At 43.1% G+C, this 25849-nt stretch overlaps 1 protein-coding gene across 2 annotated transcripts; it reads right to left on the reverse strand.

Moving 5' to 3' along the window:
- Positions 1-3583: 3583 nt before the first annotated feature.
- Positions 3584-24457, reverse strand: NIT2 (nitrilase family member 2). 2 transcript variants are annotated; one of them, XM_068546855.1, is made up of 10 exons: positions 24376-24457; positions 20557-20675; positions 18875-18995; positions 17359-17447; positions 12266-12359; positions 11677-11751; positions 10498-10576; positions 8669-8767; positions 5933-5988; positions 3584-5587 (listed from the first exon to the last, which is right to left on the reverse strand). In XM_068546855.1, the coding sequence occupies exons 1-10, from the start codon at positions 24380-24382 to the stop codon at positions 5496-5498; spliced, it is 831 nt and encodes a 276-aa protein (XP_068402956.1). In that variant the 5' UTR covers positions 24383-24457; the 3' UTR covers positions 3584-5495. The 2 variants fall into 2 exon arrangements, with proteins under 2 accessions (XP_068402956.1, XP_068402957.1); XM_068546856.1 differs by lacking the exon at positions 3584-5587 and having other exon boundaries at positions 5965-6092.
- Between the last annotated feature and the right edge of the window lie 1392 nt (positions 24458-25849).

Genomic DNA, 25849 nt, shown 5'->3' on the forward strand with positions numbered 1-25849 from the left:
CAGGGAAGCCCCAGCAATATATTTTAAAAGAAACAATATATTATGGTCAAGTAAAATTTATCCCAGGAATATAAGGTTGGTTTATCATTCCAAAGTCAATATAATTCACAATATATAAACATAGACTAAAGAAGAAAAAGGATAAGCTTGTCTCAATAAGGCAGAAAAGACATCTGAAAAAAAATCCAACATCCTTTGCAGATAAAAACTCTCAGCACACTAGGAATAGAAGGGAATTTCCTCAACCTCACAGAAGGCATCTTTGAAAGACTAAGTGCTTTCTTGTAAGATCAGGACGAACACAAATATGTTCACTCACTAGTCTATTCAGAACTGTACTAGAGGTTCTAGCCAATGCCATAGGCCAGAATAAATAAATAAAAGAACCAGATTGGAAGGAAGAAGCTTATTTATTTTGTAAACTGTATTTGCAGACATGATCATCTATGTGAAAAATCATATGGAATACACACATATAAAAAGCTGCTAGAGTGAGTTTAGCAAGGTTTCAGGATAAAAGACCATATACAGAAATAAATATTTTATACACTAGCAATGAAAAACTAGAAATGTCTCCAAAACAATACTGCAGCATCAAAACACTTGTAGTCTTCAGGGATAAAATGGGACAAAAGATTTGCATTACTTTTATACTGGAACTAACAAATGCTGCTGAGAGAAATTAAGGAAGGCCTAAATAACTGAGGAGATATCTCATGTTCCTGAGTCAGTGATTCAGTATTGGTAAGACTTCAGCTTTACACCAAACTGTTCTATAGATTCAATGCAATCCCAGTGAAAACCCTGAAAGGCTTTTTTTCTGGGGAAATTTACAACCTGATTATGAAGTTTGTATGGAAATACAAAGGACTCAGTTTAAACCATTTTGAAAAATAAGGTGGAGGACTAATACTATCTGACTTAAAGACTTACTATAAATTTACAGGGCTTCCCTGGTGGCACAGTGGTTGGGAGTCCCCCTGCCAGTGCAGGGGACACGGGTTTCGGCCCTGGTCCAGGAAGATCCCACATACCGTGGAGCAACTGGGCCCGTGAGCCACAACTACTGGGGCCCGTGCGCCTGGAGCTGGTGCTCTGCAGCGGGAGGGGCCGCCGCAGTGAGAAGCCCACGCACCGCAACTAGAGAAAGGCCCACGCGCAGCAGCGAAGACCCAGCACAGCCCAAAATAAATTAAAAAAATAAATTAAAAAAAAAAGAGGCAAACCATTTAAAGAAAAAGAAAAAAGTTACAGTAATCAACATAGTAAGTTACTGGTGTAAAGATAGATAAGTAGATCAATGAAAAAGAAGAGACAAGTCCAGAAATAGATGAAGATATATATGGCCAATTCATTTTAATAAAGATGCCAAGGCAATTCAGTGCAACGACTGGATAGCTATAAGCAAAAAAAAAAAAAAAAAGCTTGACTCTTACCTCACACCATATACAAACAATTACCAATTCAAAATGGGTCATACCCTGAATAGCGAAAGCAATCTTGAGAAAGAAAAATGGAGCTGGAGGACTCAGGCTCCCTGACCTCAGGCTATCCTACAAAGCTACAGTAATCAAAACAGTATATTACTGGCACAGAAACAGAAATACACAGATCAATGGAACAGGAGAGAAAGCCCAGAAATAAACCCATGCACCTATGGTCAATTAATCCATGACAAAGGAGGCAAGAATATACAATGGAGAAAAGACAGTCTTCAATAAGTGGTGCTGGGAAAACTGGACAGCCACATGTAAAAGGATGAAATTAGAACATTCTCCAACACCGTAAACAAAAATAAACTCAAAATGGATTAAAGACCTAAATGTAAGACCAGATACTATAAAACTCCTATTAGAGGGAAATGTAGGCAGAACACTCTTTGACATAAATCATAGCAATATGTTTTTTGACTCTACCTCCTAGAGTAATGAAAATAAAAACAAAAATAAACAAATGGGACCTAATTAAACTTAAAACCTTTTGCACAGCAAAGGAAACCATAAACAAAATGAAAAGACAACTCACAGAATGGGAGAAAATATTTGCAAACAATGCAACCAACAAGGGATTAATCTCCAAAGTATATAAAGACCTCATATAACTCAATATCAAAAAACATACAAACAAAAACCAAACAACTCAATTAAAAAATGAGAAGACCTGAATAGACATTTTTCCAAAGAAGACATACAGATGGCCAAAAAGCACATGAAAAGATGCTCAACACTGCTAATTATTAGAGAAATGCAAATCAAACTACAATGAGTTGTCACCTCACATGGGTCAGAATGGCCACCATCAAAAAGTTTGTGAGAGAGTAGCACTGACATATATACACTGCCAAATGTAAAACAGACAGCTAGTGGGAAGCAGCTGTATAGCACAGGGAGATCAGCTCGGTGCTTTGTGACCACCTAGGAGGGTGGGATAGGGAGGGTGGGAGGGAGACACAAGAGGGAGGGGATATGGGGATATATGTATACATATAGCTGATTCACTTTGTTATACAGCAGAAACTAACACAACATTGTAAATCAATTATACTCCAATAAAGATGTTTAAAAAGATTAATAAAATAATACAGTTTAAAAAAAGTTTACAAATAGTAAATGCTGGAGAGGGTGTGGAGAAAAGGGAACCCTCTTGCACTGTTGGTGGGAATGTAAATTGGTACAGCCACTATGAGAACAGTATGGAGGTTCCTTAAAAAACTAAAAATAGAGCTACCATATGATCGAGCAATCGCAATCCTTAGGCATATATCTGGAAGAAACCATACTCTGAGAAGACACATGTACCCCAATGTTCACTGCAGCACTACTTACAACAGCCAAGACATGGAAGCAACCTAAACGTCTATGGACAGATGAATGGATAAAGATGTAGTAAATATATACAATGCAATATTAGCCATAAAAAAGAATGAAGTAATGGCATTTGCAGCAACGTGGATGGACCTACAGATTATCATACTAAGTGAAGTCAGCCAAAGACAAATATCATATGATATCACTTATATGTGGAACCTAAAAAACATAATACAAATGAACTTACTTACAAAACAGAAACAGACTCACAGACTTAGAAAACAAACTTATGGTTACCAAAGGGGAAAGGTGCGGGGGGAGGGATAAATTAGGAAGTTGGGATTAACGTATACACACTGCCATATATAAAAGACAATCAACAAGGACCTACTATTTAGCACAAGGAACTCTACTCAATACTCTGTAATAATCTATGTGGGAAAAGAATCTGAAAAAGAATAGATATATGTATATGTATAACTGAATCACTTTGCTGTACACCTGAAACTAACACAACATTGTAAACCAACTATACTCCAATATAAAATAAAAACTAAGAAATAAATAAAATAAAATGGGTCATAGACCTAAATTCATGACAAACTATAAAAAACAAAGCAATTAATTGGCCTTCATGAAAATTTAAAACTTTTACTTTTTAAACAATACTTCTTTTAAGAAAATGAAGACTTTTTTTCCTCAAACTTAGAGAATATATTTGTAAAAATTAAAACCTAACAAAGAACTTTTATCTAGAGTATATAAAGACCGCTTACTAATCAATAAGAGGATAAATAACCCCATAAAAATAGGGGAAAAAGATACGAACAGACACTTCACCAAAGAGGATATACAGACAGCAAAAGAGCACATGAAAAGATGCTTCAGCATCCTTAGTCATTAGGAAAATATAAATTAAAGCTATAATGAAATAACATTACATGCATATTAAAATCGTTAAAATTTAAACAGCTCATCATACCAAGTGCTGATGAGGATGGGGAGCACCTAGGACTCTGACAGACTGCTAAGTAAAATGGCACTGGCAGTGAAATACACGTAAGACCCCACCATTCCACTCCTAGACATTACTCAAGAGAAATGAACAAGTTGTACAAAATGTAGCTAGCAGTTTTATTTGTAATAGCCCAAAACTGGAAACAATTCTAATGTCTATCGACAGGTGAATGGATAAATGACAGTACATCCATACAATAAAAAAGGAATGAATTACTGAAGCACACACATGGATGAATCTCCAAGTAATCATGGTGAGTGAAAGAAGACACAAAAAACTATAGTATGATTCCACTTCTGGGTAATTTTGGAAAATTCAAACTAATCTATAGTGACAAAGCTGATCAGTGATTGACTGAGGATGTGAGCAGTAGCCAGAGAGATTATAAAAGAGCACAAAGAAGCTTTTAGGGGTGGTGGGTATATTCATTATCTTGATTGAAGTGGTTTCATGTATATACATGTCAAATTTTGCCAAATTGTACACTTATTTTTAAAAAGTCATTTGCCTTTTTCACTGTAGAACACTTTGGCGTATACAGTGCTGGTTAAACCGCACATGATAATGTCATCATTCTTATAGATAATGGGATGCATGTTTGTGTATTCTTTTGTTTTAAAATTTTATTTTCCAGTATGGCAAATATCTATATATATGTAAACAGTGGTGTGCTAGAGTAGAATTGCACCAGCTCACAAGAGCCAATCGAGCACATCTATTCCCAGCTTTGTGTTTAGAGGTGTTACACTGATAGCTTGAATTTGGCAGTAAGTACACCATGGAAACTGGCAAATGCTACTGCAAAATCGACTTTTTCTCAGACTGCTGGTCATTAAACATTTACCAACCCACCAATAGCTATAACATACATAAAGCTCAATGGAATTCTTAATTTTTAATTACGTAAAAGGATTCTGAAAACCACTAGGCTAAAAACTTACCTTTATCAAGCTAAAAGTGTTACTAGGGAGAACAGCAAAAAGAAAAAGAGACACTCACCCCTATCAAGAAAATCTTTTGCAGAGACTCACACTTTAGTTGCCTTGACCAAATTATGCTACTGCCACTCTCCCAGGGGGCTCATTATTGAAACAATGTTTCCCCTAAAACTAAGGGGGTCTTAAATAGTTAGCTCCTTCCTGAATTTGAAGAGCCCAAAGGCTGCTAGGAAAGGTGCTGCCATCTCCTCTAGCAAACACCAAGGATCCATCACCTTGCTTTCCATAGCTGCTCACAGACCAAAAATGTAACTTTAAGGTACTGCTCAAAGAACAAGTTTTCTACATAATGGATTCCAACTCCAACAATCAGATAAGAGGTTCATGACACAGATATATTCCTATCTGGTGAATCAACCATCAGGGATACCAAGATCTGATACTTTTACTAACTGCTTTGAGACAACTTGAACATGGAAGACTTACAGCCATCCCCTTGCCTTCTGCTCGTCTCCACCAGCCTGAGTCCTTTTTGACTATTTAATACGGTGTGGAGAATACCAGCATCAGCTGGTGCTCCACCATCTCAACAGAGAGCTTCCTATCCAGGAAGGGAAAAGGCGGAAGTTAAAAAAAAAAAAAAAAAGAATCTCCATTAAAGAATTCAGAAGGGAGTTGATTATGTCGTAGAAACATATCTTCCTGTTTCATGACACGTTGGAAACACAAACATTAGGGCTTTTTCGCCTCCACTGCATAGAGGTCTGATCGCTTCTGGCTAAAAATGGGGATTTGCTGGCGTATTTCAGCCAACTTCTTCAGGTCTGCAAAAACAGAAAAGTGCAGTATTAGTAAGATGTAATTCCTTACCGACCGATGGGAATTTCTTCCCCAACACTATAAAAACAACCAGAGCCTCAGCAAGTAATTTTCTCACAGGCCTTGTCTGGAGGCACAGACAGCCTGGCACTGCCCCTGTAGTCATTTCAAACCAAACCAAGAAAACTCAGGCTGAGATACAGCCCCGGGGCTTGGCCAGAGAACCAAGGATAAATGAGGAGGGTGGGGCATAAAGGAGCCCCTCCAGGTGACAGGGTTTCACAGCTATGGAATCTGGCCTCAGAGAAGGGGGACACCAGAGACCTAAACTGTGCCAGAGCTAATCTTACCTATGTCTGAATACACGATCATTTCTTCAGTGCCAGCTTTGACGATGACCTCCCCCCTGAAAAAGATTCAGGGGAAGGATGAGTGGATTCTCTGATGTTTGCTGATATTCAAGGTCTCTCTGTTTTTCCTCCCCATCTCACAGGCCAAAGGGGAAGGAATCTGAGATTTAAAACAAGAAGGTAGGGGCATAAATTCCTGTTCTACCACTGAAGTAGCTGTGTGGCCTTGTGGCAAGTCATCTGGAATCTCCATTTCCTAATCTATAAAGTGGAAATACGAGCTCTGTGAGGACTTGGTGAGAAAATTATGGAGTATATTTTGTAACCTGCAAACTGCTAGGGAATGGTAATTATTCTAAGATGTGATGGAAGAAATTTTCACATAATGAGGTATGGGGAAGTCATTCTGGCTTATACATCATTTAACTTAAACTTTATGCTAACTAGAACAGCCTGTCTTGTGGCCTATCACACATACATTGTACATCTGCTTTAACCATTAAAGAAAAGGGTCCAGAAGTAAAGAATGTTCGTTCTGAAGATGGAAATAAATGCCTCCCTTCCTGAGACATCAATGCTAATACTCTTTCTATGTAAGGCTCCCTTCCCAAGCACCAAGGCCATACCACTTGCTGTATACATGCTGATCTTTTTTTTTTTTTTTTTGAAATCTTGAAGGAATGTACACCTGTTGTGTTTGACATTCCTTGTTCTGACAAGATATAAAACTGTGCAGCAAACCATGCTTCTTCAGAACAGTCCCTCAGAGCTATCTGAGAGGCTGTCTCAAAGGCTACAGCCCTCAGTTTGGCTTGAATAAAACTCTTTTCTATTCCTATTATAGATTATTTATTATTTCTGTCGACAGATGTAAACATCTGGGAATAGAGACACCTATAACCAACAGGAAGCTCCATCTGTCCCCTCGTGAGTACATTCAAGACCCCTTTACCAGGGTAGTCTCGCTCTGTTTCTTCACACCTCCCAAGGCTGCTACCCAACCATGCGGATGGTGAGGCTAGCCCTGGGCAGGGCCCAGATCTGCCTGGATCTCTGGTCTCATGCCCGTGATCCCTGGATCCCTATGTTAATGGCTTTCAGGTTTCGAGGGAAAGGTTTCAACCTATGGGGCCTGGGTAGAAGTGGTAGAACCATGCCCTGGCAGGAACCCCACACTGGAAACAGCAACACTCCATAAATCTGAGGAAAAGCTGATCTGGAAAACTCTTTCCAGTGCTGAGGCTCTTGGCCCAAAACAGAGCTTCAAAAACATATCTGTGAAATGAAATTTCTCCAAAGCACAAAACAAAGTAATCTGATACAACAAACAATCTGACATAATAATTGGTTCCATCTACCAGATGGCCACAAATTTTTGGCACAATGAGCTACAAACACCATCATTAATGGCCATCTAACTGAATCCTTTTCTAGTCTCTTCTGTTTCTCCCCCATTTGCCCTGGCATTCAAAGATCTCTATGTTAACCCCAGGCACCTATCCCAACGCTGATATAAGCCAGAGGGCTCCCAAACCGAATGGGGGGAATTCTGAAAAGGAAGAAATAAAGGTAAATCTTATACAACTACTTTGTGTCAGAGCAGCCAGCTTGATCAGTAACAGAGTTCATTAGGAGAACCAGCTGGGGAGCAGAGCTGCCCGAAAGGTCAGGAAGCTGATCACTAACATCTGCAGAGGAACTTGAGTCAAGTTTAAGAAAATTCTGAAGCCAACTCAATCCTTCCAATCTTTCAATGCCTCCCAAATCCTAGTGTGCAAGAGGCTCACTGGGACTCTCTCGCTGGTCACATCTTCCAAGGCCTTCCCCACCACACACTTTAATCTGTGGGTCCTGTAAAGTCAGCAGAGAGAAACTTTAGGAACCCCACAGTGACATTTAAGCCTTTGCAGCCTTGTTACTGGCATATTTATCCTGAAATTGTAGGAAAACATATCTGTGTGTGTGTGTGTGCTTGTGTGTCTGTAATCATACAGACATATGAGAAGTAGTATGGAATAAATCTCAGTTCTGAATTCAAAAGTCTTGGATCCAAACACCAGTTCTAGCCACTTTATCCTGTAAACTTCAAGTCTACCATCTATAAACTGGGCTAAATAAAGATAAGTCCCTGAGAGTTCACGTTGAGATAATGTGTGTGAAACTACTATGTAAACTATACAAATGCCAGTAAGATATGTCTATTAACATAGGACTGTATATGTATCTGGGCAGACTTCCATGCTGGTTTCACTAAGTAATAAAATGCTTTTCCCTCTCACAGAGGACAAGTTCACAGCTCCCCTTAATTCATCCCATCCTCCACTCTCCTCTCATCATTATGCAGGGAGCAAAATCCTCAACCTGCAACTCATTCCTGCCCTAGGACCAGTAACCTAGTCTAAATTTTAACCAAAAGCCAAGAGTTTGGGAGCCTCTTTTACCAAAACCACGCACCCGTGACTGCTGCCTTGTTTCCAGGTTTGGTTGACATTAAAAGTCACTTAGAAACTCAGAAGAGGGCTGAGGCCAAGCACTCAGTCAGGAGAGCAGGACCGTTTCTCTCTCACATGGTTTTCAAGTGGAAGCTTCTCTCACTGAGAGACCTGGAGACCTGGCAGGCATGTGGGGAGATGGGGGTGGAGGGAGGGGCAGGACCAGTCAGGAATCAGACAGCCCACTTGCCCAAGTGCCATCTCCCGAGCTCCTAGTGAGCCTGTCCCCGCATAGCCAACTCACCAAGGACTCACAACGGTGCTGTGTCCCCAGGCAACATAGGAGGCTTTGTCATCCCGGGCGGGAGATGCCGTGGCCACGTACACCTGATTATCAACAGCGCTGTAGTTAATGGACAGAAAAGAGGTAAATTATACAGTGATTATATAGATCTGTGACTTTTTATCCTAAGTGTACAGATCCTTCTTTCAAAAACTAGGACAGGACAGGCTGGCTCAGATGTGGAAGCCACAGAACCCTCTCTTCAAAAAAGATCTTATTGCATAAGCCAGTTCTCAACTAGAGCCATTTTGCCCACCAGGGGACATGTGCCAGTGTCTGGAGACATTTTTGACCGTCACGACTAAGGGACTGCTATTGGCATCTAGTGGGTAGAGGCCAGGGGTGCTGCTAAGCACCCTGCAATGCACAGGGCAGCCCCTACACCAGAGAGTCATCCAGCCCAGGATGTCAGTACTGCCGAAGCCGAGAAACCCCGGCCTGAGCCAACCTGTAACATGTAAAGAGCAGAGCTTCTCTGGTTAATGCAGTCAAGGTGGCCAGAGAGAGCGGACTGGCCTTGCTCTGGGACAACACACCTTGCAGGGCTGCAGGGCACTTCCATGCCAATGTGGCAGCCCCATCGTCTCAAATTAGGCAAGAATTTCGGGTGGCAGCCGGATGCACCAAAGCCACCTGACCCAGAGCCCTCTGGGCTCAATCAACAGATTCATGCCAGACCATCCCAGTCTCTCCCAAGCTTCTCTCGCTTTCAGCAAGGCAGCGCTTATTAATCCTCATGGGTATCACGTACCCCTACCCCGCCTTCCGTCATGCAACCAGCCAGACACTCCTACATCCCCTTCCAATAAACATTACCACCATCTCCAGGCATGAGCATAGCGGCTACCCCTGGGCGGAGAGAAGGGAGTACTGACTGGCAAGGAGCAAAAGGGAGCATTGCAAGGCGCTAGAAATGTTCGAGACGTTGATCTTGGTCATAGGTGAATAGAGACGTAAAAACTCACTAACCTGTAAACTTAAAACTAGTACACTTTTCTGTAAGTATAGAACACCTCACTTTAAAAATCTTTTAATGAAAAAAACTGTCATCTCTGACCAGCATTTCTTGTTTTGCAGAGCACTTTACACAGTCACACTCCTGTTCCCTTCCATGTTACACGCACCTCTGCCATCTGCCCTTCACCACTCCTCAGCCTCAGGGGACTAGGGAAACAGCAACTGTGGCATGCACAACATAGCTGTGCAATGCTCAGGACTTAGAGGTTAGAAGAACGAGAACTTATGACGAGTTTCTTGGCACAGTGCCAAGACTAGCAGGCCACCATGGAGGACGGAGTACGATAAACACCCAATCTGAGCAGCACAGGGTCCGTGGGGTGCAGACCACAAGTCTCTCCCTAGGGCTGTCAGGCTAAAATAACCCCTGCCTTTTTCCTTGGCTTCGGACACATACATTCTGTGGGTCTCCAATTCTCTGTAAAAGTTGCTGGCAACTGTATCAGAGACACCAATCCATGCCTGAACACAGAAAAATGAAATTGCTGCCCACCTGATGCAGTGAATGCTCTTGGAAATTCAAAAATCACAGTCCCCAGAATCCATGAGACTGGTGCTGTGGCTTCTGAGGAGACGGTGCCCTACACTAGAAGCCCTCCTTTGGGACTGGAAGATGAAAAGAGTCACCTTTTTGAACTGCATTTGGATGCCGGGGCATTCTGAGTCAGAGGCAGCATTCCATACGGGGAAGGTTGGTGCTTCCACCAAACTGGAAATGTTTCCACAAAGAAAACACTGAGACGCCTGAAGGTATGCTTAAGATGCTTTCTTACCGGCCTCGCTGAAGCAACTCCCAGTGGGCTGGTCCGGTGGTCAAATTAAAAGCTGCAGGGTATACCAACAGCTGGCAGCCTTGGGGAGAGAAAGGCCAAAGAAGAGCAGATGCAGGTGGACACCCAACCACACTAGCCCCTCCCTCTATTCCTTACCCAGCAGGGACCAAACTCAAACTTCCCCAGGCATAAAAAGATTCAGCCAAGTCAGACAGGGTCAGCAGCATTAAGTATGGCTCTAAATTCCTCTAGACACACAGACACAAAACACATACACGCAAGAAAAGTGGTATCGACAACCAAAACCACAACATGTGACTTTGCTTTAAAAAAGTGGAGAACCTGTCATTCGAATTCCTCTCAGCATCATGTGGTCGGCTCCCATGGCCAAGGACCATGTTTTGTGATGCTTGTCAAATGGAAACGAGGGGCAGAGTAGGGGCTCTACTGCTTACTGCTAAGACTCAGCTGAGACTGCCAACCCAGAGCCCTTGTGCCTCCACCTTCTGCTGAGCAGGGAGTCAAACTGTTTGCACCCACTTCACTTTCACCGACAGATAAACTGGGATCAGAGTATCTTTGGCAGTCTAGTAGGGATGCTAATATTTGCTGAGTACCATATGAGGAATTCTGTAAGTCCTCTCTCCTTAATCTTCACACTGTTCCTGTGGAGATGCACATTTCTCCAGAGATAAAGGAATTTACCCAAAGTATTGTGCCCATTAAGGGGAAGAGTTGGAACCAGAACCCAAATCTTCTGATCTGACTTGGTGCTTCTCCAGGATGGTAGGACGCTCCTCTGGACCAAAACGTCACTGACTACATTTCAACTACCCAACATCTAGGACTAGTAAGTGGTGAAAGCCATGTGCACGTAGACCATTTCTACTGGGCCCCGAGTGACTGTTTCCAAACACAGTAGCAAGAAGGGCTCAAAGGGTAGAGCAGAGGTTTAGTTTAGGAGTATGGTTCCTCCCTCAGCTATGTGGCATGTTAAAATTACAACCCCCAAAAAACCATACTGTCCGTACGCAGGAGAAGTCTGAGAATTCATATGCAGGTAGAGAAATTTAAGACCTCTCCTCCAGGTTTTCTGACCAAGGGTTCCCTCTACCCACAAAGACCAGCCCAAATTAAACCTCCAAGCGTTTACACAACATAACTGTGGTGCTGCCTTACCTCTCTGTGCATAGATTTGTGCCAGCTCTGCAAAGCGGATGTCGTAGCAGATGCCCAGGCCCACTCTGCAGTAAGCTGTTTTCCAAACAGAAAATGTACAAACAAAAAGTTAAGCTCCTGCCTCATGGTGCAGCAGGGGAAAGCCTCCAAGATCTAATGATCACAAAACACTGACGGGAATACATTCACGCAGGGCCCACGGATGGGGAAAAGATATAAGCTTATTCCTGCCTGGACTTCACCTCGTGAAAACATCACTTACAACAGCAAAGCGGAGATGAGAAATCCGTTCTAACTGAATGCTTCTTATCTAAGTGGGAGGTGTTCAATCGTGGCCTAATGGGTACAGGCTGGAAGCTATCATACTAATAAAAGGCTGTGACCAAACGGAGGAACGAAATCCTGTCAAACCCTTCGTTGTCCATTCAGCCCCCCCTTTCTAGATCTCTGACCATTCTCTGCCCTTCTCACTTCTGGCCTTTCAGTCAGGTTTTGTAAAGAGGTTGGGAAGGGGGGGAAGTGAAGAACAGGACTACCTGATCCTCTTCTACAGGGACTGCTAAAAGAGGTGAACTTATCTGGTACGTACGAGTATCAAATGTGGAGAAACTATCACCAGGACTCAATGTTTTAGATTCTTGAAATGTGATTTTCCCAGGAACATCGATGTCAAACAGGTGGAGCTGCATCACAAATAACGGATTCGGTTACCTCTTTTCTGCAGGGTTCATGGCAATAACAACAAACATCTTTCCATGGCCAGCAGTGGGGGTGTTCTAAGATCAACTGTACAAACAGCACCCCCAATCTGCCCTCAACCCACCCCACAAGCTGACTGACATCATATCAAAGAAATTTCTACCACAGGCAACTGGAAAAACGATGCTGTAGGTTTTATGACCCTTGTTTCCTTAGTGGGGCGCAAATCAACATCTAGATTTCTTATGGAAAGCAACTGATGTGCAGCTTTTTTAACTCAGTGTAAATGCTAAGTCAAGACTTCTCAGAATCAGAATCAAACTGATACATTGGCAGAAGAGGCGGAGAGTGGGTGAGCAACCAAAAATAGGTAAAATCTTGCAAACCCAATGCAGCAATATATTAAAAAGAAACACATCGCTTCCAAATTGGATTTATTCAAGGAAAGCAAATGTGATTTAACATTAAAAAAATCAATCAATGTGATTTACCACATGAACAAAATAAAGGGGAAAAGTCATGATCATCCTAAGAGGTGCATAATGAGCATTTGGTAAACTTCTCCATCCATTCTCATTTAAAAAACAGAACAGGTTCCCTTCTAGGAAGGCAACCTCCTTAATCTGATAAAGAGTATCTGCAAAAAAAAAATCTAAGGAAACATCATATTTAATGGTGAAACATTAAAACCCTTCTCCTATTGAGATCAGGAACAAGGTTAAGTACACCTGCTATTCAACACTGTACCAGAGGTCCTAACCAAAGCAACAAGGCAAAGGAAAGGAATAAAAAGGATAAAGATTAGAAGGAAAAAATTAAAAGCCATTATTCTCAGATGATATAATTGTATACCTAAGAAATGTCAAAGGAAATATACAGATGAATTATTAGAATGAATGAGTTTAAGCAAGGGTACTACATACAAGGTCAATATTTTAAAAATTAGTTCTACTTCTGTACACTAGCAAGAAACAGAAAATGAAAGGGCATCAAGAAATACCAATTAGGAATAAATCTAGTAAATGATATACAAGACTATACCCAAAAAACTATTTAAAAAATTTGAGAGAAATTAAAGAAAGCCTAAGTAAATGGAGAGAGAGATATATATCATATTCATGGACTGGAAAACTCAATTCTGAAAACAAGCACTTTAAAGAGTTGGGTTAATAGCCCAATGCTGGGACTTCCCTGGTGGCTCAGTGGTTAAGAAGCCACCTGCCAATGCAGGGGACACGGGTTTGAGCCCTGGTCCAGGAAGATCCCAGGTGCCGCAGAGCAACTAAGCCCATGCACCACAACTACTGAGCCCGCATGCCACAACTAATGAAACCAACACACCTAGAGCCCGTGCTCCGCAACAAGAGGAGCCACCGCAATGAGAAGCCTGCGCACCGCAACAAAGAGTAGGCCCCGCGCTCCACAACTAGAGAAAGACTGCACAGCAACAAAGACCCAACACAGCCAAAAAATTAATTAATTAATTAATTAATTAAAAAGAAATACTTAACTTAAAAAAACAAAAACATAGCTCAATGCTGGGTCCTCTTCCACTAATGGCAGAGTGGCTCCTATCAGACCAGCTTTCTCACAGATAACTATGAACTCTGGACAAAATAAAAAACAACTACTTAAAAGCACTTGAGAATAATCAAAATCAGGCAGAAAGCGAAGAGAAGTCAACACTTGGAAGAAGGGACTAGTGTTGTGTGAGTTTCCCATTTGTTTACAGCTTTTAGTTGGAAGCAAGGCCCCAGCTGTTGCTAGGACTGGTGGTGACAACTACCCACAATCACACCAGCTGAGGAAGCAGAGAACAGAGTTTCATGGCAGGTGGAAAGTGAGGGGGAAATACTGAAAAGGAGAAAGCCAAAGAACAGCCCTAAATTTTACATGTAAAATCTGTCCAAATCTCTGACTAGACTAACTAATGAACTAAAGATGTGTGGGGCAGACTCCAAGCAGCCCAGCTAAAGCTAAACAACTTTACAGTAGAACAGAGCAGCTGAAGTTGCTACCCACCTCACAAAGGAAAAAGAGTTTGGTGTTTGAGTATGCCCAAATTAACTACTTGCTAAAATAAAAAATTCAACACTTTTCAGGGGAATGTAATAGAAGTTAGAATCTCAACAACATACAATCCAATATACAATCCAAATTACTAGATACACAAAGATATGACCCAAAGTCTTAAAGAAAAAGCAGCAATGGAGCAGACCCCAGTAAGACCCAGATGTGATAATTATCAAAGACTTTAAAGCAGCCATTGAAACTATGCTCAAGAGAGTAAAGAAAAACAAGCTCTTAATGCATAAACGAACAGGAAATACAGTAGGGAATAAAAGCTATGAAAAAGAATGAAATGAAAATTTTAGAACTGAAAAATTCAACATCTGAAATTTTAAAAAATTTCACTGGATTGATTTACAGGAGAGTGGAGATTAAAGAAGAAAGACTCAGTGAATCTGAAGATGGGTCAATGGAAAAATGCCCAATCTGAAGAAGAGAGAGATAAAGCGTTGAAAAACAAAAATAAAAAACAGAGCCTTGGTGACCTGGTTTGGTGAACAGTATCAAAACTGGAGTCCCATTAAGAGGAGAATGGGGGCTTCCCTGGTGGCGCAGTGGTTGAGAATCTGCCTGCTAATGCAGGGGAACACGGGTTCGAGCCCTGGTCTAGGAAGATCCCACATGCCGCGGAGCAACGAAGCCCGTGCGCCACAACTACTGAGCCTGTGCATCTGGAGCCTGTGCTCCACAGCAAAAGAAGCCGCGACAGTGAGAGGTCCACGCACCGCGATGAAGAGTGGCCCCCGCTTGCCACAGCTAGAGAAAGCCCTCGCACAGAAACGAAGACCCAACACAGCCAAAAATAAATAAATAAATTAAATAAATTAAAAAAAAAAAAAAGAAGACAATGGGACAGAAAAATATTTAACAAAATAATGCCCCCAAGTTTCCCAAATACAGTGAAAGACTTAAATTTTACAGATTCAAGAAACACAAAGCAGGACAAATACAAAGAAAACCATATCTAGGAATATAGGAGTCAAAATAGTGAGAACTAAAGATTATGAAAAGACCTTGAAGGCAGGTAGAGAAAAACATGAATTGCATGCAGAAGAACAATACAAATTACCACTAACTTCATATCGGGGGTAAAAAAAGAGGCTAGAAGATAACTGAATAATAACATCTCTCAAACTTCTGAGGAAAAAAAGAAAACTGTCAACCCAGAATTCTATTCCACCAAAAATCTTTTTTTAAGAATAAAGGCGGGGACTTCCCTGGTGGCGCAGTGGTTGGGAATCCACCTGCCAATGCAGGGGACATGGGTTCGAGCTCTGGTCCGAGAAGATCCCACATGCCGCAGAGCAACTAAGCCCGTGAGCCACAACTACTGAGCCCGTGTGCCACGACTACTGAGCCCACGTGCCACAACTACTGAAGCCCGCGTGCCTAGAGCCCATGCTCCACAAGGGAGGCCACTGCAATGAGAGGCCTGCGCACCGCAGTGAGGAGCAGCCCTCGCTCACTGCAACTGGAGAAAGCCTGTGCGCAGCAACGAAGACCCAACACAGCCAAAAATAAATAAATAAAAGTTAAAAAAAAAAAAAAGAAAAAAGGCAGGACTTCCCTGGTGGTCCAGTTGTTAAGAATCCACCTTCCAATGCAGGGGACGCGGGGTTGACCCCTGGTCGGGGAAATAAAATCCCACATGCCGTGGGGCAACTAAGCCCCGTGCACTCTAGAGCCTGCACGCCACAACTAGAGAGAAGCCCGCACGCCACAACTAGAGAGAAGCCCGCGCGCCACAACAAAAGATGCCGCAATGAAGATCCCATGTGCCGCAACTACGACCCAACGCAGCCAAATAAATAAATATTTTTAAAAAAAAGAATAAAAGCAAAGTAAAGGTATATTCATAAATAAAACCTAAGATAATTCATAGCTAGCAGATCCTCACTACAAAAATGCTAAAGGAGGTCTTTTTGTTTGAAGATACACATACCAGACAGAACTAAGATCTTCAGGAAGAAAATAAAAATACCAGAAATGGTAAGTATTTGGGTAAACACCAAATATTTCTCTCTTAATTTCTTTAAAATACACATGACTACTTAAATTAAAAATTAGTGTTTTGTGGGATTCATAATGTATATAAATGCAATATGTATGAAAACCATACCATAAAGAAAGGACCTATATGACTGCAAGGTTCTTAAATTTCACATGAAGGAATATATTATTAACTAAGTAGACTGTGACAATATAAGTGTGTATATTGTCACAGGGCAACAACTTAGGGAAAAAAAGGAAACTACTACTCAACCCAAAAGAATGCAGGAAAGAGGAACAAAGGGAAAAAATAATTAAATGGTCTATATGCTTAAAATCCAACCATATCAATAACTACATTAAATATAAATAATCACTCCAGTTAAAAGGCAAAGACTGTCAGAATGGAAAAAAAGCAAGACCCAACTACATGCTGTCTGCAAGAGAAGCATTTTAAATATAAAGAGACATATAGACCGAAAATAAAAGATTAGAAAAAGATGTACCATACAAGCAGTAAGTATAAGAAGGCTGGAGTGGCTACAGTAATATCAGAGCTAAACTTCAAGACAAAGAGTACTACAAGGAAAAAAAAAAGAGACATATAATGACAAAAGAATCAACTTACCAAGAAGTCTTAACAATCCTAAATGTATATGCATGCACTTCTACTGCAAAGATGTCAACTCTCCCCAGAGTGATCACTATATGTTCAATACCATCCTAATCAAAATTCCTGTAGGTTTTTCCTTGGCTGAAATTGATAGGCTGAGTCTACAATTTATATCAAAATGCCAACAGCCAAGAACAGCCACCTGTGCCAACTAATCAAATGCCTGATGTGTGTACCATATGATGAGAGTTACTGGGAACTTCAAAGCGAATTCTCAAGAGGCATTGAGACTTGCCACATTCTCTACTTACCTTTCTGTGCTTTACCAGTAAAGTTCCATCAGGCCCAAACACGGCACAGGTATTATATAATTTCCCAGCATCCTCTTCAGGAATGGAACCTTTCATTGAGAGGAGAAACACACAGACACAGAAAACACTCTGAATAAAGCATTCTTTTGTGATAACAGGACAAAGGCTTGATAAAGTTTACTATCTTCTTGGGTCCAACAATAACCTTTACTATCTTCTACGGGTTATTTAATCATGCTTTTTTCTTCTTGAATATGATTTTTCAGAGACCAACTTCAGAGTGTAGGTGAAATATAATTAGGTTAGATGCCAAAGAAAAGTTTCAAAATTAACCGAACTGTTTCTGAATTCGGCTTTGATCTTGAGCAACACTTAATCTGAAGCATTGGTGCAACACGGGGAATTCACTGTTGCTCAACTTAAATTCACCAGGTCTTGCAACATAACTGTATCCAAAAAGGTCTTGAGGTGGGACTGTAAGCCAGTCTTACCATCACTGAATATGCTTCCTGCAGTTCTATCTCTTCTTGCTTTGCCTTTTCTCCACCTCTTATTCATTTCTAATTCTTACTATATGATAATACAGAAATAATTTTGTTTGCTATATTAAACAGAGTTTTATTGTATTTTTATTTAAACAAATAGAACACTTTATTTAAACAAAACCACATAAATAAAGCTACTTTTTTAAAATTGAAGTATAGTTGATTTACAATATTATACTAGTTTCAGGTGTACAACATTGTGATTCAATGTATTTTTTTAGATTTTACTCCATTTAAAGTTATTACAAAATAATGGCTCTATTTATCTGTGCTGCACAATATATCCTTGTTGCTTATTTATTTTATACATAGTAGTTTGTATCTCATAATCCTCCATCCTTATATTCCCGCTCCCCCCCTTCCCTCTCCCCACTGGTAACCACTAGTTTGTTCTCTCTGTGAGTCTATTTCCATTTTGTTATATACATTCGTTTGTTTTCTTTTTTTAGATTCCACATGTAAATGATAGCATTCAGTATTTGTCTTTCTCTGTCTGACTTACTTCACTAAGCCTAATACTCTAAGCTAGCTTTGATGTATGCAGCCTCTTTATGGGGAAAAAAAAAAAATCTTAACACTGTATTAATGAAAGACATTCAGATATGGTTTCTCTTTCCACCTTTCCACCTGCCCCTGTACTTCCAACTCCTTCTCCAGAGAAAATCATCATCAGTTTGGTGTGTGTCCTTCTACAGTATTTACTATGTCTTACATACATAAATACATATAAAAACATACAACCTTCTTTTGTGTGGGGCATTAATCTGTATGGAAGTACCTGCTCATTTCATATTAAACTTGCTCTTTTTCCACTGAACAGTGTGTCTCGAAGATCCTTCCGCATTCCTAAATACAGATCTACCTCATTCTTTTTGATAGCTAATTTGTATTCCATGGTTTAAATGTAACAACAAAAGTTACTCAGATGTTTTTAATGTTTAGGCCATTATACCTTGAGCGTAGGAAGTTACCTCCAATGACATATATGCCGCACTCCTTTGCTACTTCAGAAAGCTTCTGTGTGGAGTCACCAGGAATTTTCTCTGCATATTCAGGAAAATATTTCGTGCCATATGGAGAATTAAAGCATTCCTAGAATAATGTTGGAAGAGAAAAAGGGGAAAAAAACACCAAAACACCCAACTCACTTTAAAGTTCTACTGTAAAAAGACATAGCTCTCAAAGGGGTAAAACACAGCCCAAAAGAAAAACATGGACACCTCAGGGCTAAAGAGCCTGTGGCCACAGACAGGACTCGGCCCCTGGCCCAGGTGGGGCTGGAGGAGACAAGTCAGCGTGCTCTCCCAGATCCTGGTCACCTTGGCAAAAGGCCGCACTTGCCTCTCCCTGAGTCCGCAGGAGAACTACGCCTTCCCAGCCTTGGGCACCCAGGCCCCACTACCACTGGGCTTACTCACAGGACTCTGGGTGTTAGGATGAATCCATAGTCTCAATACTATATTATTCACTATGTAAAGTAATAAAGCCTGTGTTTTTTAAAAATACAGAAGCTTTGAAAGCCACAGAGGTTAAGGTGTTTCCTCATGTATAAAATGATCTATTTCTAAGCTCCCTTCCAGCACTATCATTCCGATCCTGCAAAATCTCTCACTCCCCTGAATATGTCTCAACAGCTCTGTGATAAAAGAAAAGCAAAACCACTAGATTTCGACTCTAGTTCATTCATTTCGCATTTACTGAGATTGCCTGTGCACCAGGCACTGTGCTAGGAAACTCAAGGCTGAGGATCACCAACTTGTACAAAACACGTGTTAGGTAGAGGGGAATTCAAGTGCTTTCACTCCTGGCCTTTAGACTCTTAACCCTAGCAACTTAAACCAACAAGAGACCATTATCAGGTGCAAGTACAGGTGAGTCCCATGCTGCAAAATTAAGATCTCGAGCTCCCTTGTTGAAGATTCCTACTCACTGGCCACACTTGTAATGGCCTGGAGCCTAAAATAAAAAACAAGTTAGCCCTGAAAATTCTCCAGGGTTTGCTAACGGCTGCCTCCTCCCCATAGTGGGGTAGGGGGTGTTCGGGAATAGTTCTCCCACTGACCCCAGCAGGCCTCTGCGAGTAGATGCATGTCCTGACACGTGCAGGACCTTCTCTGGGGCCGACCCTGTACTTGCTGACAAACAAATGTGGCGCAATCTTCAGCTGATTCTGTTCTAAAAGAGATGACGTAGGAGACAGATGCAGAGTCCTACTGGCTTACCACACTTCGGAAGATACCACAGACTTCCTAAATGTCTCTAACAATTTTCAGTTTTCAACAACTTTCAACAATTTTTTTAAATGTTGGAAGCTTAGTGCTAAAATCAATATGTCCTGGTCCTGTAAAGACTTAAGTACACAAGGAAAGAAGGTAAATATCCGAGGCACTGAGTATTTTAGCTTTAGGTAAGCCCCTCAGCCTACTAGGCTTCTGAACCGAGTAAGTGACCTAAAGTTAAAAACCTGTAAGCATGCTGGCACATCCTATCACAAAGACTCTGGCTAGGGTCATCTTCCAGACAAACATGGAACAATCCTGGGGCCCCAAAGGACCTTGCTGGACCCCAGGACACGGAAGGACAACCAGAGCTAGCGGACGTTATTCTGCTGGGACAACAGTTCCCAGAAAGGGGTGGTTGCCTCCATACTTACTGGCAGAGAAACTATCTTGGCTCCCTGCTTTGCCGCCTCCCAGATAAGGCCACAGGCTCGAGCGAGGTTATCTGATTTGACGGAAGAAACGTGAAGCTGGATGAGGGCCAAGCGGAAAGCTGAGGATGAAGATAAAAGAAAACAGCTGTCAGAAGATCTGACTGCTGAATCACATAGAGCAGCATTTCTCAGTGGAAGGTAATTTTGCCCCCCAAGGCATCTGGCAATGTCTGGAGACATTGTTGATGGTCACAACTAATGCGGTACTACTGGCATCTAGTGGGCAGAGGTCAGGGACACTGCCAAACATGCCATAATGCATAGGACAGTCCCTGACAACAAAGAATTATCCAGTCCTAAATGTCAACAACGCTGAGGTTGAGCAACCTTGAGACACAGCCACATCCGTGGGCAAAGCCCATTCCAGGCACAAGAATCTGAAGTGAAGCAGGCAGGGCCAGCTTCTGCCTTACAAGTGAGAACGTGGCTTGAAGAAAGAAGACTGGGTCTGAGTACGCAACTATCCCTTATTATGTGACCTCGGGCCTCCAGTCTATCCCCAGTCCAGATGCTGAGCACCTCCCAGCGTAGCAGGTGAAACCCCTTTGGAAGTCTCTGCTCCACTGTGAGTTGGGGCAGCAGGCCCATGGGAAGCGGACATGCCCGTCGTCTCGACGTCCCCGTCACCAGCTGGGACACACTGCACTGGTCCAGCTGCAGGTAGAGGGGGAGCCTGGCAACCAGTGGGCTGCACATGTGCCTAGTCACAGGGCAGGGCCCCTGGGCAGGTGTGCACTCACCCCATGAATATTCCCGTGCCCAAAGGAGCACAACATTAAGTAGCAAATGAAAAATACCATGAGAGGTTGAGAGAAACACTGTGGAAGGAAAACCGAACAGCGTTTTTTCCCGCTATCTGAACAAGGGGCTCCACATTTTCATTGGAGACTGAGTCCCACAAATTATGTGGCCAGCTCTGCCAACCAGACCTGCTGTCAGCCTTGGGGCAAGCAGGTCAGCGGCTCCTCCAGGCTTACTCCTTCCTTGAGGTAGTAGCCGCACCCTCCATTTGCTTTTCCTATACAGTTCTCTTTTAGCTCTTACAGTAATCACCTTTTACTGGTTAATAGTCCTCTATATGAATTCTTTTCCTGTTCAAGTGACTGGTGTGGTTTCCGAGTCCTGCCTGGACCCTGATTGACAGTTTCTTTGCTTATGGTCTGACGAAAGGCTACATTAAAGGTTCCAAGCCATGTCGTAACCCACAAAGCTTTGCAAAACTTCAGGAATTATCAGTAATGGCCTGGCCTCGCTTCCCTACCCCACCTCTGCTGTGGAGTCTGAAATCCCACGATTAGTGACTTCTCTCTCTGGGTCTCTCCTGTAACTGTAAAAACATCCCCAGAGAGGCAACATCGACAAACCCTAGCCTTTGATGAAGGCCTGTTTGGCTCAGGGTTAACCCTAAAAGTAGGAAAACTCAGATGTTCCATTCCTTGGTTTCTCCTAAATATACTGAGAGGAACTAAATTTAACCCGGAATGCAGTCTGTCAAATAGTTTCAAAGACTGGATGAAAACCAAACAGGAAACAAAAGCTGGGATAACTACTTTGGGGCAAACAGCCTGAGCTGTCACTAAAACATCACAGACCAACTAAAGGTCTCCACTGTAACTTAGAAGGTGGGTTTGTCTCTGCTTCTGAAGGAGGGTAAGATGAAGTCCACCATGGTTCTGTTGATGGCTTCCTTTCTCGCCCATCACACCCAGAAAGGCAGCTGTCCTGCACCAGGCTTGGGACTGCCCAACATGCTGCAAAGCACCCGCTCCACAGGGGGGCTGAAGCAGGACAATTCCACCACTGGGGAGTTCCTTGAGGCTGAGGATGAGATACTAGTCACTTCATCTCCTCAGCAGTAAAATGAAAATACTTTTCATTTTCAGGTCCCTGGCTATACTAATATACACTGTAATCTAAAAATTAAGGACTTACCAAGGGGAACAAAGGATAAAATATCTTAAGTGAAGGGACCAGCATGGAAACAGCAGAAGGAACATGCAAGTCCTTTACACAAGGAAGCATCTGTGAGGTATCATTAACAGTATTTTGTAGATGAGGAAACAAGAGGCTTGCAGAGGGAAAGCTGCATGAAGGCAGTCAACAAAGTGAGTGGCACAGCCAGAAGCCAAAATCTGGACTGTAGACAGAATGAGTACCTTGTTTGTTTTTGGGTGGGTGGGGCTGAGGTCATGTAACTTGAAAACATTCCTCAAGGGAGTCAGATCAACACCACCCTCAACCCCACCAAGAACCACAGCTCTCAAGTCGATCAGCCTCTTCTGAAAGATACAGTCACACTCAGAGGAAGCTGTGTAAAAGGACTTTTTTTGTTTGTTTGTTTGACTGCATTGGGTCTTCTTTGCTGCACGCAGGTTTTCTCTAGTTGCAGCGAGCGGGGTCTTCTCTGCTCTGATTGCGGAGCACAGGCTCTAGGTGAGGGGGCTTCAGTAGTTGTGGTGCGCGGGCTTAGTTGCTCCGTGGCATGTGGGATCTTCCTGGACCAGGGATCGAATCTGTGTCCCCTGCATTGGCAGGCGGATTCTTAACCACTGCGCTACCTGGAAGGTCCCTAAAAGGACTTCTATACCCTGATCCTGAGGGTTCATTCAGCCACCGACTTGCACTGCGCTCCAGGAGGTTGAAATGCAAAACAGAGAGCACTTCCACAAACCTTACCATCTTGAGGGAGCCTCACTAGCCCTTGGTAGGAACAGTTTATGTCCATTTTAAAGGACAGGAAACTGAGGTCCAGAGAGATCAAATGACTTGTTGACATGGGCTGAGCCAAGGCTGTAATAATCCCGGTCTCCAGACTTTGAGCCTAGAGCACTCCACTACCTCATGTAAAAGAATCAGGCAAAGACCTGGGAACAAACACAGCTAGAAACTCATCCCTGGGGCTGATCCAGAATGGGGATGTGTAAGGAACATGTAATACCTAACCTGAAAGCTCAAGGTCCAGGTGCAGAAAAAACTTGCCCTGGTTTTTGTTTTTTTGTTTTGTTTTTTTTTTGTCAAGAGAAGAGGGCATTCTGCAGTGGGTGTGAGGGGGGCGCACTGTGGAGCAGATTAATCAGTCCTCTTACCACAAAAACGCGAATCAAAGAAAACAGGTGCTTCATTTTCACCTGACAGGGCTCAAACTACAAATAATCAGGGTTGGTGCCTTTGCAAAACTCACGTTCAAAACTCAATCTAAAACCTAGCAACAGTCTCCAAGAATCCCACGGGACAAACTCTCACATTTGAAGAAGTATAATAATTACTCAAAGTGCACAGTCTTCGGGTCGCGGAGCGGGGGCAGCGGTGAGAAACAGGAAAGACCACAGGGAGGGTGCGGAAGTGGCGTTTTAAATGAGCACCTGCCCCCGCCCCTTCCCGCGCAGGTGAATCTGGAGTAGGTGGGCCCGGAACGCACCTGGAATCTCTGCCTTCCGTTTCACACAAGCCCAGTGGGACGCAAGGCGCGGGCCCTTCCGGCACGCAGGCCCGACGCTCCCGCGGCCCCGCCGGCCCTCCCGGAAGCCCGGAAGCCCCGACTTGCGCCGCGCTGTGCTCCGCGGCCTCCCCCTCCCCGCCCCGCCCGCTCCCGCCGGCCTCGACGCTTGGGCCCCGAGCCCCGCGGCCACCGGAGCAAGGAAGGCCATGGGCGCGGCGGGGACACGATGCGGAGGCGAGGGGCTGAGCCGGCGAGACCGTCCGCCGACGCCGCACCCGAAGCCTCCCTCCGGCCCAAGCTCGGGCCGCGGCGCTGCTTACCTGCCATGGCTCTGCCGGGAAGCACCACCAGCACCGGAGCCTGAGCGGAGGTTTGTGGGCCACCGCGCCGGCGCCGCGAGGGGCGGGGCCGCAGCGTCCGAGGATCCGCCCCCGCCCCGCCCCGCCCCGCCCCGCCCCGCCCCGCCTCCGGACCCGCTGGATCCGCGGAGAGGGTGTTTTCTTTCCAGCGCGCCTCAAACACCTATTAATCGCCCGCTGTTTATGTAACATCCTTGTAGTCAGATCCCCGGAAGGCAAGGGACGATCAAAATCCGGGTGGTGCGCTAGTCAGTGTTTACCAACTGGCCTCTTCGATTCTCAGAGAAAGAACTGACTGAGCCTCTTGCTAGTTGCATCACCTCTGTGGCCAGGGGAAATACCAGAGGCTGATTGCCTTGGGCTATTTGAACAAGTCGCCGTGACGAGGATAGAATTATCTAGGTTGATTTAGGCACTCAAGACGACAGTAGGATTGGACTACAAGGCTGCTACGTGATTGGGGAGGGGAAAAGAGAAACTGGGTTCAGACAGAATAGCCTCAACAATTCAGTCCTCTAATATGCTGAAATCTGCCAATCATGTTTCAGGATATTTGCATTTATTAGTCAGGATTGCTTTTTGATTTTTGTGTTTTGTGTGTTTCTGCTTTTGTCAGGCTTGGGGATCAAAGATCATAAAACGAATAAAGTTTGCTATTTTCTTTTTAATGCTCTGGAATAAACTATATTGACATGTACCTTAGTTTTTAAAAGGATACTATAGGGCTTCCCTGGTGGCGCAGTGGTTGAGAGTCTGCCTGCCGGTGCAGGGGACGCGGGTTCGAGCCCTGGTCTGGGAAGATCCCGCGTGCCGCGGAGCGGCTGGGCCCGTGAGCCACAATTGCTGAGCCTGCGCGTCTGGAGCCTGTGCTCCGCAACGAGAGAGGCCGCGATGGTGAGAGGCCCGCGCACCGCGATGAGGAGTGGCCCCCACTTGCCACGACTGGAGAAAGCCCTCGCACAGAGACTAAGACCCAACACAGCTATAAATAAATTAGTTAATTAATTAAATAAACAAACCCAAAGTTTAAAAAAAAAAAAGTAAGCTGAAATATTTTTTTTAAAAAAGGATACTATAAAAACATTCTGGGGACAATTAGGGACATTTAAATATGAACTGGATATTTGATGCTTTAATGAATTTTGTGTGATAACTGTGATTATGCCAGACATTGTCTTCACTCTGAGGAGATGCATGCTGAAGTATTTAGGGGTGAAGTGTCAGAATGTCTGACTTGAAAATATGTGCTCATATAGAGATAAACCAAATATGGCAAAATGTTAATTATTAAATCTCGGAGGAGGATATATATCTGTTCATGGTACTATTTTAAGACTTTTTAAAAGTTTAAATTTTAACACTTTCATAATAAACTCAAGGGGAAATGCATAGCAATTATGGGGTTTTTGAAGCTTTAACAGACTATCTGGACCTG

The sequence above is a fragment of the Eschrichtius robustus genome, chromosome 6 (genome assembly GCF_028021215.1).
Source record: "Eschrichtius robustus isolate mEscRob2 chromosome 6, mEscRob2.pri, whole genome shotgun sequence".
In the NCBI taxonomy this organism is placed as follows: domain Eukaryota; kingdom Metazoa; phylum Chordata; class Mammalia; order Artiodactyla; family Eschrichtiidae; genus Eschrichtius; species Eschrichtius robustus.

Coding starts and splice junctions, on each gene's coding strand:
- NIT2 (XM_068546855.1), bottom strand. Junction 10,577..11,676: donor ACAAATCTATGCACAGAGAG/GTAAGGCAGCAC, acceptor TCTCTCCCCAAG/GCTGCCAGCTGTTGGTATAC. Junction 5,588..5,932: donor GATCGTGTATTCAGACATAG/GTAAGATTAGCT, acceptor CTGTTTTTGCAG/ACCTGAAGAAGTTGGCTGAA.